Raw genomic sequence first — 18,441 nt, 5'->3', positions numbered from 1 at the left:
GTTCTAAAAAAACATTCCGAAATTTTGCGAATTGTAATTCTTGCTCCAATATTTAGCTATTAGATATCTAATCCAATTCCACTTAATGATCATTTCATGTCATGAACGTATCATGAACAGTTTTCATTGTCGTTTGATATGTAAAAACAATGTGGGAAAAATGTAGAGTTTGCATTTGTTGATTTATATTTTCTAAATATTCAAAATGGTAAAAAATGCATATTCAAGCTCGAAAGTAAATATTAAAACATATGGAAGATATTTTGAATATGAAATATAAGAAAAATATTTTGACGTGATGTTGATTAACAATGTATCAAATTTTGAAATTAATCTTTTATAAAATATGCGGCTTCTTATGTTTTCTTCTAAATTTCTATATTTTATATCGAGTACAAAATTATTGGCCAAAATGAAACATCTACAGACGATAATATATTGTTTTTTATTTTTATATTTCTGCATCGAGTAGAGAATTATTGATCGAAATGAAAGATCCACGGACGATGATTGTCACGTGGATAGGCAGTTGCACGAGGGGTTGCGTCACGTTCGCATAAAAGATGTTGGTTGCATGCATAGAACGAAAGGTCTACGTAGACAAACGAAAGGGACATTCCAGAGAGCTCGCTGTGAACAGCTTTATTCCGTGGTTTATGCTGGGGGACGACGTGAATTCTCTTTCGTTTTCCACGACGATCTCGTTGTTACTACGTAGTATACGAGTATTTCTATCCATTCGTGCCAATCTCTAGGAACGAAGTGGAGAAAACGTCTTCTCTCGCTTCGTTTCTTATCTCCTCTTTACGAGATGCGTTCTACAGAATTGAAAGAGCTGTTCGTTAAAGATTATTCGAACGCGTACACTTATTCGACTCGTGTCGGTCCGAGCCACGAATACGGTATATCTGGAGTTTTATTTAAAATTCCAACCTCTCCGTGGCTCGTTGTCGCCAAGTTAAACGCGTTTAAATTATTCGTTCCTCGTCTAGCGAACGAAACAGTTCGAGCAGAAAAGCACGTTTCACGGTTAGTGTTTCACTGGTTCAATATTTGCGATTTCATCACGAGTGGGATTTTGCGCGGAGCAACGCGGAATACTATTAACCCCTTAACCAAGCGCGACGAGTTAGCTCGAATAAGTGGGCGAATATTTGTGAACGAATAATCAGATGATTAAGTGGTTCCGTCTTCTGGCTCTTTCCGACCCGTTCCACTTGGTCAAGAATACGCGATCTGCATCTTGTTTTGCAAAGAAGCGTCTAGGAAATGTATCGAATTGTTGGAAATGTTGAAAACAAGGACATCTTGGTGGTGATGGGACGACAATGGAAATTTTTGAATTAGAATCACTTTTTCTCGATTGAGTGGAAAGTGAAGGATGGAGGTGTTGGAGAGATTTGGAAGTTTGGTAGCTTTTTTTAAATGGAGGTAAAGAAAATTTCATTTTATAGTATCTTGTAGCTTGGAAGATATAAATACGTCCATGTATTAATATTTTTTTTACTTTTAGTTTACTTGCTTGTCTTATCTCTGCATCATTATACTGCCACCGAGCAATTTAGTGATTACCAGATTTTAGATATAAGAAACTGTAATCAGTTGACATGGTTCTCCTTGAAAGAAAATAAGATTCTATTAGAATGCTTTTGGGAAAATTAGTGTTGCTTTCTATTCGAAAAGCAACATAGTTACATGTACAATTTATTTCTATTACACCATTCTCACTATAATTATCTACCGAACTGTTCAAGTATTATAACACACTATTACTAATTCTTTAATGATAGTAATTGCAGTAGAGCGAATAAAAGAGGCATTTTTATAGAAAATTCTCTACAAGGATTCCGCAATATCGCATAGAAAATGTTTTTGGAGAAATTAGTATTGTTTTCAATTGGAAAAGCAACATAGTTACATGTACAATTTATTTCTATTACACTATTTTCACTATAATTATCTACCGAGCTGTTCAAGTACTATAACACACTATTACTAATCCTTTAATGATAGTAATTGCAGTAGAGCGAATAAAATAGGCATTTTTATAAAAAATTCTCTACAAGGATTCCGCAATATCGCATAGAAAATGTTTTTGGAAAAATTAGTATTGCTTTCTATTGGAAAAGCAACATAGTTACATGTACAATTTATTTCTATTACACCATTCTCACTATAATTATCTACCGAGCTGTTCAAGTACTATAACACACTATTACTAATCCTTTAATGATAGTAATTGCAGTAGAGCGAATAAAATAGGCATTTTTATAAAAAATTCTCTACAAGGATTCCGCAATATCGCATAGAAAATGTTTTTGGAAAAATTAGTATTGCTTTCTATTGGAAAAGCAACATAGTTACATGTACAATTTATTTCTATTACACCATTCTCACTATAATTATCTACCGAGCTGTTCAAGTACTATAACACACTATTACTAATCCTTTAATGATAGTAATTGCAGTAGAGCGAATAAAATAGGCATTTTTATAAAAAATTCTCTACAAGGATTCCGCAATATCGCATAGAAAATGTTTTTGGAGAAATTAGTATTGCTTTCTATTGGAAAAGCAACATAGTTACATGTACAATTTATTAATATTACACCATTCTCACTATAATTATCTACCGAACTGTTCAAGTATTATAACACACTATCACTAACTCTTTAATGATAGTAATTGCAATAGAGCGAATAAAAGAGGCATTTTTATAGAAAATTCTCTACAAGGATTCCGTAATATCGCATAGAAAATGTTTTTGGAAAAATTAGTATTGGTTTCTATTCGAAAAACAATATAGTTACATGTACAGTTTATTTCTATTACACCATTTTCACTATAATTATCTACCGAGCTGTTCAAGTATTATAACACACTATCACTAATACTTTAATGATAGTAATTGCAATAGAACGAATAAAAGAGGCATTTTTATAGAAAATTCTCTACAAGGATTCCTCAATATCGCATAGAAAATGTTTTTGGAAAAATTAGTATTGCTTTCCATTGGAAAAGCAACATAGTTACATGTACAATTTATTTCTATTACATCATTTTCACTATAATTATCTACCGAGCTGTTCAAGTATTATAACACACTATCACTAATTCTTTAATGATAGTAATTGCAATAGAGCGAATAAAATAGGCATTTTTATAAAAAAATTCTCTACAAGGATTCCGCAAATATCGCATAGAAAATCTCATACAAAATGCACGCCAAGAAGCTACCATCACTTCCCCTCCACATCTAACAACTTCAAACAAAATTTTTGTACTCCAATAAATCTCTGAAAGCAGTCAGTTAACACTAATCACCGACTCGTTACAACCAAACGCTGTTCCACGTTTCCGACGAGCCATTTACTTTAGAAATTCGCCACGTTCAAGGTAGAGTTAGAAAAACGAATGGAGGGGACACTAGACTGAGTGGAGTCGATGGAAGCAACCAGACGCAAAAGGAGTTTCAGTCTCTTTCAGTTCGTAGAGCGACATCGAGTCGGTCAGAATCACGGTGATCTCGATGATGGGGCGATAATGGCGGCAAGATCGAGGCGCGAGAGCGTCGATCTTGGCCCAGATGCCTGGTCGAGACACGAGACAGGGACCGGCGAAACGGAAAGAGAAAAAGAGCGAGCTAAGGAACTGCTGGAGAGAGACAAAAACGGAACATAAAGAGAAACCGTGTGTATGTGTCGTTTATACAGGTCGCCCGTAAATTGGCCATGGTTGAGGCCGATCTAGAACGTGCTGAGGAACGTGCCGAGGCCGGAGAGTCGTAAGCATCCGTTTCTCAAAAAATCAAAACACTCACACCCACCATATTTTTCTTTTCTTGCCATTAACAATGCCTCTTTTCGAATTTCAAGCGTGCGCCAAAAACCGCCAGTTTCTTATACCCCATTTTCCCCCCCTGTTTTTCGCTACACTTTCTCATGTGTGCATGTCCACGAGGATGTACACCTGCCACATATGTATACGTACACACAGAGGCACGATTAAAGACGTTTGATGACACGTGATCACGTGTGCAACTGTCTTAACACAGATGTTTCCTAATGTGTTCGTTTGATTGGTTTTCTTTTTGAGTTTTCTCCCAATGAAAATTCATATAGTTGTTGGTTCGGAACCAAACAGGTTCCGTGCAGTTGCGATCGATCACGATTTGTGTCGCGGATCGATCGCGATTGTCGATTGAATCGTGTTACTTTTAAAAGAGAAATCTGAGTCTGTAGACTCACTTTTATGTGAGGAGGGAGAGAACTTGCGTAAGAAAAATTGCAATTGCAAAACAATATTTACAATGTGTAGTGTAATAGCGATTGTGACTGAGATTCCTCTTCAAATTCTTGTATCCAAGAAAATCGGAATCAAAAAGTACTTAATACGACAAGGCAACTTGTGTATTTCTTTTTCTATATTTTATATTTTATAAAATACTTTGTTTTAATACTGTAATTCCTGAATGCACTATATATTTTATGAAATTCGTTTTGATTCCATTTTTTTTTTTTTTTTTGGATAAAAATATATTTCTATAAGAGTGTTTCACTAAGATTCGAGTCACAAATCGAGCAGCAGACCGGTGAAGCAATGGGAAACAAGGAGAAGCAGACTGGAAGCTGACTGTCCGCATGCATTTGCGATATAACTTTTGTTTTCTGTATTTTACTGGAATTTTTTTTCTTTTTGTTTCTGTTCATATTTTTTTTATTATCCTTGCTTTTTCGCATGACAAGTGTGGCTGTTGATCACAGGTTGCCAGAAAACTAGTCATGATGGAGCAGGATCTTGAGCGCGCCGAGGAAAAGGCAGAACTTTCGGAAGGGTAGGTGGTTCAGTTTGTGCATGTGCCACTGTTCTCTACATTCTTTTTAATTTTTCAACGTTCATGAACAATTTCCTTCCGCTTGTCTGGCAAGAACGAACGCTGGTCGATGACAAATCAGTATAAAATTATAGTCGGTGATATTATTGAAAAAAGTATTTCTATATAATACTGTTGCAAAAAAGTTCCATATAAATTTTGAAACACCCTGTATAATATGTTTGATACTCAATCTTTAAAATCGAGTATCTTAAATTCCTTTTATGAAAAAATTGTAAGAAGATATCACATTTTGACTAAAAATTAAATGAAAAAATTACTGAAAAAATCACCCTGTATAATATTTTTGATACTTAATATTTAAAATCGGGTATCTTAAATTCCTTTCATGAAAAAATTGTAAGAAATCATATTTTGAATAAAAATTAAATGAAAAAATTACTGAAAAAAACACCCTGTGTAATATTTTTGATACTCAATATTTAAAATCGGGTATCTTAAATTCCTTTCATGAAAAAATTGTAAAAAGATATCATATTTTAAATAAAAATTAAATGAAAAAATTACTGAAAAAAACACCCTGCATAATATTTTTGATACTCAATCTTTAAAATCGAGTATCTTAAATTCCTTTCATGAAAAAATTGTAAGAAGATCATATTTTGAATAAAAATTAAATGAAAAAATTACTGAAAAAAACACCCTGTATAATATTTTTGATACTTAATATTTAAAATCGGGTATCTTAAATTCCTTTCATGAAAAAATTTTAAGAAGATCATATTTTGAATAAAAATTAAATGAAGAAATTACTGAAAAAAAATTAAAAATTAAATGAAATTAAAAAATTACTTGCTTAAGAAAATATTCTGAATTCTCTGTTGAAAACAATTCAGTCATCCTCAAAATTAAAACACAAAGACCAGCGACCAGTTCTCTTCCGCATACTTAAAGAAACACACTCACAGGTAGGAATTCGTATTTACGACCTGGATTTGTTGTAAATGATTTTTTCATTTTACAGGAAGATCGTCGAGCTTGAAGAAGAGCTGCGCGTAGTTGGCAACAACCTGAAATCCCTCGAGGTTTCCGAAGAGAAGGTAAGTACTATTGACAACAAATATATATATATATATTTATATATAATCTCGAATATACATACATATACAATCTGTTTCACTTTCTCTTTCTTTCAAATTCACTGCACGTTCGCGCCGCGACCAATTTGTGTCAATTCTACGTCTTATAAACGTTTCTCATATACAAATGAAACATTTTCTATATCTTTGCATACCTTGTAAATTTATATAAATTTGTATACCTTTAAAGTATACAAAATTAATATTACATTATACAAAATTAAAATTAAAATTAATATTATAATTAAAGTATAGAAAATAAAATTACTATCTTTTCTGTGAATACATAAATATCCGACAGTCTAATTATAAATATTGATAGATTTATTTATATAGTAGGCTTCTTCTCTTTTTCATTTTCGGAGCGATTTCACCTCTGAAAATAATAGAAGAAATAATTTTCATGCCATAAAATATCACTATAGCGATATCAGAGGAGAACAAAGAGTTCAGTTTATTAATAATCCAATTATAATCGAAAGAGCAGATTTCAACGATTTGCCTCATAACGACGCGTTCATTTAACACTCGGGTTCTCGTTTTCCTTCGCGCGCATCAAAACCCTGGCTTCTCGAGGGACATACACACTGCGAAAGTTATCACGGGACAAAAGAATCGCTGTAAGAAAAACGGTAACACCATGTAAGAGAAATATCGCAAGATTTTCCACGGTAACGTGAAATGAATACACAGGTTCGCAGAGGTTTTAATGCACCGCGTTCGTCCACAAAACGTGTATGATAAACGCGATAGAAAATAACGCGAGAGATAAAAAAAAAATCGAACAGGCGGCATAGAATTAAAAAAGGAAAAAAGAGAAGACGCGTGGATGGATCGAGAAAAGTAAATTTCCATATTAAGATGCATAATGTTCACGTTACTGTACCATAGGCCAACCAGCGTGAAGAGGAGTACAAGAACCAAATTAAGACTCTTACCTCTCGCCTGAAGGAGGTACAAATCATTTTAGAGAGTGTTTTGCATCTGATTCTTGTTTTTTTTTTTTAGCAGAGTGTGATTTGTCGTCGCGAGTTTTCCGCCGTTTCTACTAAAACATTAACTCGTTCACCCTTTTCTCTCTCCTCATTTACGCTACTTTCTTTCTATAACCTTAGCCGTCATTTTTCATCTTTCTTCTTCTCGTTTTGTTTTACTTCACACATTTTTTTTCTCTCTCTCTCTTTTAGTTTTGTAAAGCTAACTTGAGATCGTTTTTTTTTCTCTTTTTGTTTGCGCTTGTCTAAAAATAGGCGACGCAAAGAGAGGAGACTTTCGTGGGCCAGGTGAAGATTCTGGATAGTCAATTAAAAGAGGTAAGTGAGAATCGAAACGAAAGTGGAATCCTTCATTGCAGAATTTGAAATATTATCATTTTTTGTAAAAAAAAAAAAAAAGAAATTTTTAGAGACTCTTATATCTATTATTTTGGTTTCGTTGTACAAGCACTAGAATTAGCTGAATTAGCAGAATTTTATTTAGGTTTGTACATACTGTAGTATCCTGTTGCTTCTTTCCATTAGATGCTCGTTCTTTTTGTACACATTCCCCTTTTATTTTGCACACCTTTCATTAATCCAGTTCAGGTACTGATATCTCACATATTACGCATAAGTACAAGCGAAAAGAACAACCATAAAAGATGTATATCGATTGCTCAATTCCTGATAAGCAACGAATGAGGTACGAATGTTTGGGTGTTGAGTCATCAGTAAAAAAAAATAGAATTTTTTTAATTAACAAAAAACAATGTGTGCATTTAACTAACAGTTTTTCGTTATATTGTTTTCATTGGAAGTAAAAATAAAGCATGGAGTGCAATTGTACTAATAAGTAAATATGGTAGAAAAAAGAATTCCGTCGATTTTAAAAGAATATTTTATTTTAATAATATTTCATGTATATAATGATATTGGTAAATATCGATATTTAATTATTAATTATTATACTCGATATAATTTAATTATTATACTCGACATTGCATTTTAGTTTGACGAATTTAAATGGGTGCATAATATACGTATGCGTAATACTCTGTAAATTATTAGCATTGACGCATGCATAGAATTTAGTTTCCTATGTAAAAATTTTAAAATCGACGACAAATCACATGAATGTGACAAAGTACAAATACTGATCTATTATTCTCGTTTCTGTAGGCTGAAGCTCGTGCCGAGTTCGCAGAAAGATCCGTGCAGAAATTGCAGAAGGAGGTCGACAGGCTCGAAGGTGCGTATCTCGTCCAACCATTTTTCATTTCCGTTTCTCTCGTGTCATCGTTCGAAATTTTCGTTTTCGAGACATTTTACTTTCTCGAACGGTCATTACGAACCTTCTTTCCAACTCTACTACGAATAGCAACCATTTTGTTGTTTCTTTGGTACTTTAGTCTAATTTAGCATTAGAAATTATGTTCTTAGTTAGAGTAAGAAAGAGAGAGAGAACTACGAATCGAACGTTAAAAACAAGTCGAAGGGAGCAGAATATGAACAGTAAGATTGCATTCAGTTACAGTTGCGATAACCTGTTAGGGATCTATTAACGAAACCATAACATCGCTTCTTTCCAAATTCACCAAGCTCCTCGAGTTTGTTTGAGTGCATCCAATGATTAATAGAACCGCAGACGACAGTCAGTTGGAGTACTAGATTTATGGAAAAATTCCACTTTCTTATGTTCAACGATTTAAAATCTGATTATAAATTACTCCACGTTTCCTTTCCTACAAATTATTTTTACGATTTTTACTATTGAATAACGAATAACTTATGTAATATTATGTAATGATCCATTAAGAATATATACACTGTTGGTCATAAAGATTAGGACACCCATTTACATTTATTGGTCACTTTATTTAATCTTTCACGATACAAGATACGATACGATGCGAATGAAATAACAGATTTATAATAAAATAAATAACGAATGAAGTAAAATAGTGGAAGAATAATAAAATCGCTAAAAGCCAGTGAAAAGAATTCAGTTTCTTTTTACGTATCTCCACGTGTCCTAATACGTGTATCTGATAGTGTATTTTTATTTTTTTACTACTTTTTTCTTCATTCGCTTCTTCTTCCATCTACGAAACAATCATGCCTGTCGTTTGCTGTACAACCTATTTCACGTATTTGCCGATTTTAATGCTAACTGCGACGACGACTTAAAACCCAAAAAAAGCGATGACATAATCGTCATATGTCGCGTCGTCTCGTGTGACGTGTGTACATAGTTGCTCGATGATTACGACGTGTTTCATTCCTCTAACCACTGCAACCCCCGAGAGGGCATATCCGCGATCAATGAGAAAGTTGTGCGCGCTCGTCTGTGCCTTCTATGTGCGTGTGCAACCTCCCTCTAACCGGTGATCTTTACAGACGACCTTGCCGCCGAGAGAGAGAAAAACAAATTGCTCCAGGAAGAGATGGAGGCCACCCTGCATGACATCCAGAACATGTAGATCGTGTCTCGCGGCTGACAGAAACATGAGAGAAAAAAAAGTCGAGAAAAGATTTATATAAATAACAAAAACGTTGAGAATTTAAAAAGCATACGCAGATACTAGGGTACGATTCCTTCGGGATTAAAGGAACAAAACAGAGATAAAAGGAATGAAAAGTAAATACTGTAAACAGAATTCGAAAGGGGTGAGGGTCGCAGAACGAACGAACGAACGAACATCGAAAGCTTTTTTGAGTTCGACGATATTTATCGAAATATCGTTGAGAAACAAAAAATACACGCTGTGCGACACGAGTGCTTTCGTAAACGTTTCGCAAAACGTTGAAAAACCTTTTTTTTTTTTCTTTTCTTCCTTCCTTTTCTCTTTTTCGTCGGAAAGAGAGGATATACTTTATACTTTGTATACTTCTGCTGCGCACGCTTTTCACTCGAACTATCGTTTCTTCATCCTTTTCGTAGGAAAGGATAGAACGATGGTTCGAGTAAAATGTATAATGTATAAAAAAAGAAAGGTAGGGTGTGCGGTTTGTCAAAGGGGCTCGAAGATGAAAACTACTCCCTTTGTCTTCTGTGTTTCTTTTCTTCTTTTTCTTTGAAATTTTGTCGTTTGTTGTCCAAAACATATCTTTCACGACTATCATTTTTTTTTCTTTTCTTCTCTGGTAATGCTTGCTTTTAATTGGATTGTCGATCAGTATGATTAATTTCAATACCATTGAGTGTCTTTTAATTCCTTACGAGGCGAGTACTGTAAAAGAGAATCGTGAGCGAAGACATAGGAAACAGAGTAAAAAGGGCAACCGATCAAAGCGTGTACGTCAAGGAAGAATTTTCTATCGAGTTTGTCAAGTATTTTCCACCTGTTACGTCCTATCACGTATCGTGGCTTTCGAACGTTCGCGAGATTTATACCATTCTACTTTTTGAATTAATCTATTTTGCTGAAAATTCTACTCTTCTGTATTTTGATTATTATCTTTATGTACGTGAGATAGTTATACAGCTTTTATATAAACAGTATTAAATTGAATAATTAATGGCTTAGACTCCTCAATTCGTTAATTAATGCACATTTCAATGACAATCATAAAAAGTTCCAATAAACATATTGGGACCACCTTAACAAAAATATTTGACAAACTCCACCACATAAGTAAATTTTTCCTCGACGTAGGACTACTGTATGAATTGGCAGCAAAGGGGCGAACATGACCATTGTTCGTTGCTTTTCGTCGTTAACGTTTTATAATTCCTTGGGGCTCAGCATGAAAAAGGAACGTCCTTGGCCTTCTTCCACTGCTCGTTCGTTCACTGATGATAAATCTTAAATGCTTCTAAAAGACGCTCACTGCCAGCTAAGTGATACCTTCGAGGAACAAATCCAATATTAAGCTCGTATTTGCGCGTGGTCCAGCCAAAAAGATACTAGTATTAATCTCACTGGTTAAAGCTTAGAATTTAGCGAGGTGTATACGTCAGGAATAAGAGATATATAGAAAGAAACCGCAATATATGTTAAAAGTTTTTGTATATTTGTAGTTTAAATCGTATATTAATATACATGTATGATAATACAGGGCACTTCAGAATATATAGTCCAGTTCAAAGAGAAGGAGATTATTTATATATAATTATGCATGAAACGTGGAAAGGAAGTCTGTTGAAAATTTTTGAAGGACTTTTATTCTATGCTTTTTATTTGACTCTTTGTGATTCTGTGTTGAATTGTATTTTACATAATGTTAAAAAGTAAATAAGAAATATGTTAAATTAAATAATTTGAAAATATTTCGGTTTTAATTTATATTGTTATTTGTATCATTATTCAATGTTGAAGTTTTAACTTTAAATTTAATAGGCAAATTTGTATTTTTATTTGATAGAAATATGTCAACATGGATACATATAAAAATGCATTCCAATTTTCTACATTTTTTAAAAGCATATTAACTATAAACTATTTGATATTAAATGTCAAAAGCTATTTGAACCGCAGAGTGAATTTTTCAAACAGAATCTCCTTCTCTAATTTTCTACTACGTGTTCCCCAAGTACTCAATGTTTAATCACATAAAGATTATTCGACAAAATGTGATCTTGGAAACATCCTCACAGAAAAGGGTGAACTTGCAATCGCCATTAACGCAGCAATCATTAGAAATAGAAAGGTGAACGAGCAAAGTACGTTCGCAAAAATCGCGTGTCCTTCTAGTTCACGCTGAGCCACTCGACGTTTACCGATCGTGCCTGGATTAATCCTTTATTGTAATCATTCTCTGGCCAATAGAAAACGAAAAAGGAGAAGGAAAAAAGAGGAAAAGAAAGAATGAGAGAATTTCCATTTCATGGCGCGTAACTTCATCTTATGCGATTGTTCATCGCCGCAGTTAATCGATATCGTTAATTAATATCCACATCCGTATTAAGATCACCTAATTCGAAGGTGTGTCATAGTTAATTCCACGTGAAACATTCCTCCCTCTTTATCATCGTGAAGAAGAAACTGCCTGACCATCTTTTACGTATCTAATCCCCTGGGTGATTCTCGTTCATTGTAGCTTGTCGGATGTCGTGTCGAGATGAATTTAGAAAGTTTTCTCAACTTTGTAAAAGTATGAAGTATTAGGTAATCCCGTAAGTAATGCAGTTTCTTGAAAGTTGCATTTAAACTTAAGGATATGAATTGTCACTTGTCACGCTAAAAATGTGATAAACGAGGAATAGAAAATTCAATGGAAAGATGGCTAATAATTGAAAACGTTGCAGCAATAAGGAACTCTACCTCCTAATAGAGTTATGTAAACCAATAAAAATCAGCTCAAAATTAAATCACTGTAAACTTTTGAATAAACTGTTTCATCGGTGAATATACAAAGTCCTTCTATCGTAAGAAATAAGAAGACTATATCGGTAATTAATTATTATGAACAAATAATAATTATTACTTTTCACTTGAAACAAAGATGCCGCATTTACTTACGGAATGACCATTTCGAAGAATAGTTTGTGCAATAATGTTTTAGATTTGTTGTATAAATCGATGAATACGTTAGTATGCTAACTAAATCTTTTTAGATACAATACAATGTACATTTGGGTTTTTCAAAATCTCGGGAAGACATCCGAAGAAATTAATGCGCGTCCAGCGATCGAAAACGTCACGAGTTATTCTATAGAGAGAGAACGATAGTGAAAAAGAGAGAGAGTGCGTGTGAGAAAGAGTAAGAGAGATCATGCTCTTGCTCTCTAATTATGAAAATCGAAGAAAGCACAATAACGACGATTCCACGCGTCCTACCGTTAACGATAACGACATTTCTTTGTTATTCCCGTATTTTTTTTTCTTTTTTTCGAGAAAATGCCAATAGAGTGAAAGAGCATGAGAGGGAGAGAAAGGTGGAATGAATGAGAAAGTGAGAATGAGTGCGACAGAGAAAATGCATAAAAAAGAAAACGCAAATACTTGAGTTCACACTTGAGAGTTTTAGTTTATTAATTTACTTAATATTAATAAAAAAAAACGAATGAAACGATAATAACACTAATATCATTGTAATGATTATTATATATATTGCTATTATTATAAAACTGTTTGTAATATATATTTTAATTTTGAAAAAACAGCGTGTCGTTTGTTTTTGTGCGTCTCTGTATGAGTGTTGATATTTTTTTTTTTTTTTTTTTTCTTTAATCTGATCTCCAACAAAGCGTTAATTCCCGATTTCTTAACAAAAATAAACAAATCTACTGACCATCAACTGTGTGTACAACGCGATATAACACACGACGCTGCCCGTTGTGTTAGCTGTGCGTAGTTGTTGCATGCCACAATACACAAAGGAGAACCAAAATGTGTCCATGGTACGTATCGAAAAAAATCGTGGTGAGTAAACTCGCTTGTTATTTTATTTGCTAGTCTTCGAATTTTTCAACTACAATCCCGTTGTCCAGCATGGCCCATCCCTTTCCTATGATAATCGTCAAACTTTCGACTGTTTATTCGGAGGACATCTCCGATCATAGTAAGTGTATTCGTAGTTTCTACAGACATATGTGTACATAGTATAAAGGTCTTTCTCGAGTCGAAGTCATGATGATTCAGAGAAACATAATATGTAGTGATGTAACCACTGCTTTTCTCTGGACCGTCGAAGTTCTCTTAAATGAAGACCGCGGCCTTGAGGAAAGATTTTTATGACGCCATATTTGTTTCCTTCGAATCGATGCCATCTTAATTAGGCTCTCGTATTTTTACGAATGTATAGAATATAGAATACTTGATCTTTTTTTTTTCAATAGTTTTTAACAATTTCGTACTCCCTTAGAAAAAATGTAGAATTATAGAAAATAGCCTCTCTCATTGTCGCTTAAGGAACATGTATAGTATAGATTCTGCGTTTCCAACCTATGAGTCGCGATCCCGAAAGATTGTAAAGCGTTTGCTGGCGAGTCACTAGTCAATTTCAATTGAACATTTTTGGCACTTATTTACTTCAGTTATATTAAATAACGCTGTTATATATTAGATAGAATTGTAAAGCAAAATTAAAATAGAAATTGACTTTAGCTACAAAAAAATTTTTTAGCGTTTATTTATCATTGTAATCTTCTTTATTTATATATATATATAGAGAGAGAGAGTGGAGAAGTCGTAAATTATTTGTCTATTACAAAGAGGATCGCGATTCGATAAAGATTAGGAAACACTGATACAACTAAGAATCATCTTTCTTTATTCCTCAAATTTTCAAATCATATATTCATATTTCATACACGACGCGTTACATCAGCATCATAAACTATAATTCAAACTCCATGGTCTACAAGCAGCTGTCAGAGATACACGAGTCTCATTCATCTTTACTAAAACGTCCAAGGAAGAACAGATTGAATCTGCTCCAAAGCCCACTTCCTGTCCAACCAACGCTTCGTAGCTCTTTAACGATTCTCAGCAGCTTAGCACTACCTTCTTAGAGCTTAGATCTGCTCGGACACTTGCGACACTGTCGAGTAGATATCGAAGAGTTTGCACATTTTCTTCGAAATAACATTGCGAATGCTTGCAGATGAAATGGTGGCTGAGAAGGAGAAATACAAGGAAATCGGAGACGGCTTGGATCAGGCATTCATGGAACTCTACGGCGTCTAACGTGCCACTAACCAACCTCTTTAACGCTTCGACCAAACAAATAAAAAAAAATATATATATATATTCATATATATACCACCAAAATTTCAAACTTTCTCACAATCTCGCTTGCTCTTAACACGTACTCCGTAAGTTACTTCTCGAGCTTAACCTGCTTAACTAACGACTTCGAGGCTCTAATTTGCCACAAGACAGCATTTTTCCATGAAAGTGAAATACCGATATCGTCCCTTGCTGAACCGAGACAATGGAGATATCCGTAGAGACATCGTCATGAATATCATTTTTTCACCTTAACTCTTTGCTTTTTTCCACAATTATCGAATCTTTTATTGTTTCTTTATTGCGTCGATAAATATAGAAGAAGATTTTTGTCAAATTATTTTTGCATCGTACAATTAAAATAAAGCTTGGAATGTTTGATAAAGAAGGACATGGCGTAAACTTATCATAATAGATACATATAAGCAAAGAGTTAAAAATCCAACATTGTTTTGTCACCGAAATGCATTTTTTATTACCATCAGATCATTTTCATATCAATATTTTCATACATTAAGTATGTACAAAGGCGATGGAGCAATATATTCGCTTCTTACTTTTTAGGATAATACAGATTATCTTCTATATATATATATATATAAGTGTAATGATAAATGTTTTATTAGTTGCTTAATCCGATAAATTTTTAACGAAGGCATTGTTTATTTCAGACGAGCTTGTACACGAGAAAGAAAAGTACAAATACATCTGCGACGATCTGGACCTCACCTTCACCGAGCTGATCGAAAAGAATTAATTGATAATCGGCGATCGTGTGTATCCGACGACTGTCGAAATGATTGGCGGCTGTTCGTGCATCCGACAAACGCGGTGTACTATCGAGATCATTTTGTAAAACCGACCAATCCGCTTACGTTATCGTTATTATTACTATTACACTTGTATCTCAAATTTGTTGCATCTGAAACAAATACGTTCCGCGTTCCTTCACGTCCAATTCCTCCTTTTCGTTTTCTTTTTTTTTATTTTATCCGGTTAACACCTTGGTTTTTCAATTATTCGTCGCTTACGATCTTCTCCCTTCCTTTCCTTTTTTTTCTTCTTTATTCATTTTGTAAATCATACTCTAGATTACGATTAATCAAATCGCTCGTTTACGATAATTCCGATTTTACGACAAAACGTATTCGGTAAGTACTCACATTCGGCGATACAGAAGTTTCTTAATGACTGTGAAGCGCATTCGTCGATCATTGTAACTAAGCAAACAGGCAAATAAAAATTTAGCCCTGAAACTACCGTCTTATTTTATTTGTTGACTATTTTATGTAGATCATGTTCTAAGAGAGAATGTTTTTTTCAATACTTACTGTGACATTTCAATAAAAATATTCAAACTACGAGCATCTGTATTTTTTCTCTAAACCTTGCATAAAATCCTACCCTTTTTAAACCATCACTTATTAACAATACTAATATACTAACAAATAATAATAATGGTGTAAAACCATCAAAAACTACTGTAGATTTAATTACTATTGTAATTTTAAGTTATAAGTTATAATAATTGTAAGTTATCTCGGATAAAGATGTAAGAAACCCACAATTCCTAAGCAAAATGGTGAATCTATGGTTAAGATAGTCCCATTACTAAATTAATAACATCCTCTCTCTCTCTCTCTCTCTCTTTCTCTCTAACAAGATGATAATTGTTAAACTGCGGATTTTTATGCATAGCTAAATACATTTGCTTTGTTTAGTCATTTTACACGTATTAATATACTTTAATATTATAATATTTTCAATGCACTCTGAACGTTATAACGAATATTGGTAGAGCATCTTCTAAACATTATGCTGAAAAGTTTACTTTGCAACTTTTGTATAGTTTTGCATCTGTCGACTCTGGTGTAACAAATGAAATAAAGAAAAGAATGCTGCGCATTATAAGAAGAAATTACATTAAAATCAGAAAATAAGTAAGTGCAATAAATGAAGTTAAATACATAAAGATCCGCAGCGCAGTGACGGTAAAAGGTGCCCAAAAACTAACACAGGATCTAACATTCGACTAGTGCCACGTAACCCTGCCTTTTGCATTGCAGACGTGGTGGTAAACGAGCGCTGTAAGTACAAAGCGATCGCCGACGAAATGGATCAGACGTTCGCCGACCTGGCCGGATATTAGCAGGCGGGCTAATTCTCTGACGAAACGTGTATACTTCATGTGTACACATACACGCGCGCATATACACTTCTCTGAATACATGTATCGTTTTAAAATGAGAAAGGGAAACAAAATATGAAAAAGGTCACGCTACGTTTAAAGAAACACTGCCAGCACGCGGATCCTTCGATGCACGACGCCCAGAGAAACCTTGATTGTCGATCAGGACGAAGAGGACGCAACGCCAGGCGTCTTCTCCAGACCCTACACAGCCCACAGACGCTCGATGGATTATGGAAACAGTCGGTTAGATCGTGTTTATTGGTTTTTCCTATTGTTATCTTATTTTTCACACTTCGGCTGAGAAAAAGCAGGTCTAAAAGGAAAGATTAAAGTAATTCTAACGAAGAATGTTGGAAATACAAGTTGAAGATAGCTGTTCGTCAATTTGATTCTCCAACAGCTATTTTATTTTGCAAAGTTTGGTTAAGGAAGTAGGAAAATAAAAGGAACAGAGAATGATCGAAGTTTAGGGTGATTTTGGATGGATGATGGGGAAATAAGTGGGGGATACTCGTTCGTCAAGTGGCTTTCCCATGGTTACCTTATTTTGCAGCGTTTGTTTGAAAAAGAAAACGAAGGATAGGAGATGACGAGAATTTGAAATAATTTCAACGAAGCACGTTCAGAGTAGAAGTTAGGCGGACTTGTTTGTCAATTTGATTTTCTAACAGCGTCTATTTTCATTTACAGAAACTGATAGAAAGAACAAGGATGATTTTATATTTAAAATATTTGATACAGGAATGGGCGGCAGTTTGAAAATCGTATAACAGGTTTCAGCGTGACGCTCATTCGTGATTAAAAACGCAGCATTAGAATCTCTATCTAAAATAACATAAACGAAGGAAACACTCGGAATATCAGAGGAGAATGAATCTGTTAATTCGCAATGATTGAAGAGTATTTTTTCTTTGATTTTTTTCCCTTTTTTGTAGGTCTTTAGTACATGAAAGAGAAAGATATTATTTTTATTTCTAACTTTCATCCAACCCTACATTCCAATAACATGATTTATTACTCGTTTATTGTTTCGTTTATTAACGATAACTAGAATTTATATCTAAACGGTCGTATACTTAGACCGAATTCCTTCCCTGTCTCTTTACTATTTCTATTCTATTTATTTTACACATATTTTATATTATCAATTCCGTTCTTCCGTTAGTTTTTAGCTTCTATAATTCATTTTATCATTGATACTGAAAACGATTGACTAATCGATCGATCAATACATTTTTTCAAACATTCCCTTCGTTTTCAACTTTATGCATTTAGAAAATTGTTAACGACAAGTATCAATATCGGTGCTCTATAGCTGTGTAGGCGTTCTTTCATCCAGCTCATCCTTAATCGCGAATCATAACCTCCCACACCCACGTAGACGGTCCTGTATCCATCAGCAACGCATTTAATCGCGGAGTTCAGCTTGTGCAGCCAGATTGATAGTTACTCGTCTCGCGTACTCGTCATTAAGTTTGTCGTGAATTGAGAATCGGCTTCACTTCGTGCCAAGGGATGGCGGTAACTTTCGTGTATAATCGAGATACTGTGCAGAGGGATAACCAACGTTTGATACTCGACAAACGAAAAGAAACGAAATAAGGAGGATAAAAATTCGAGAAAGAAA

At 34.1% G+C, this 18,441-nt stretch overlaps 1 protein-coding gene across 21 annotated transcripts in view; it reads left to right on the top strand.

The window, feature by feature from the left end:
- Positions 1-16,874, top strand: part of LOC117215862 (tropomyosin Per a 7.0102) — a 38,609-nt gene extending 21,735 nt beyond the window's left edge. For 8 of the 21 annotated variants that reach the window (XM_033462415.1, XM_033462412.1, XM_033462414.1 and 5 more), the window contains 5 exons: positions 3,714-3,784; positions 5,859-5,934; positions 6,865-6,927; positions 8,130-8,199; positions 15,295-15,879. In XM_033462415.1, the coding sequence (XP_033318306.1) occupies positions 3,714-3,784; positions 5,859-5,934; positions 6,865-6,927; positions 8,130-8,199; positions 15,295-15,380 (366 nt within the window). In that variant the 3' untranslated portion in view covers positions 15,381-15,879. Of the gene's footprint in view, positions 1-3,713; positions 3,785-4,763; positions 4,835-5,858; positions 5,935-6,864; positions 6,928-7,223; positions 7,287-8,129; positions 8,200-9,347; positions 12,969-15,294; positions 15,880-16,689 lie in introns of those variants that run through there. The other 13 variants (XM_033462416.1, XM_033462403.1, XM_033462421.1 and 10 more) reach the window with 9 other exon arrangements.
- Positions 16,875-18,441: the final 1,567 nt, after the last annotated feature.

This window comes from Bombus bifarius, unplaced genomic scaffold (genome assembly GCF_011952205.1).
Source record: "Bombus bifarius isolate JDL3187 unplaced genomic scaffold, Bbif_JDL3187 scf7180000009832, whole genome shotgun sequence".
Lineage (NCBI taxonomy): Eukaryota > Metazoa > Arthropoda > Insecta > Hymenoptera > Apidae > Bombus > Bombus bifarius.
The sequence above is the reverse complement of the archived record's forward strand: the minus strand, read 5'-3'. Positions and strand labels throughout refer to the sequence as shown.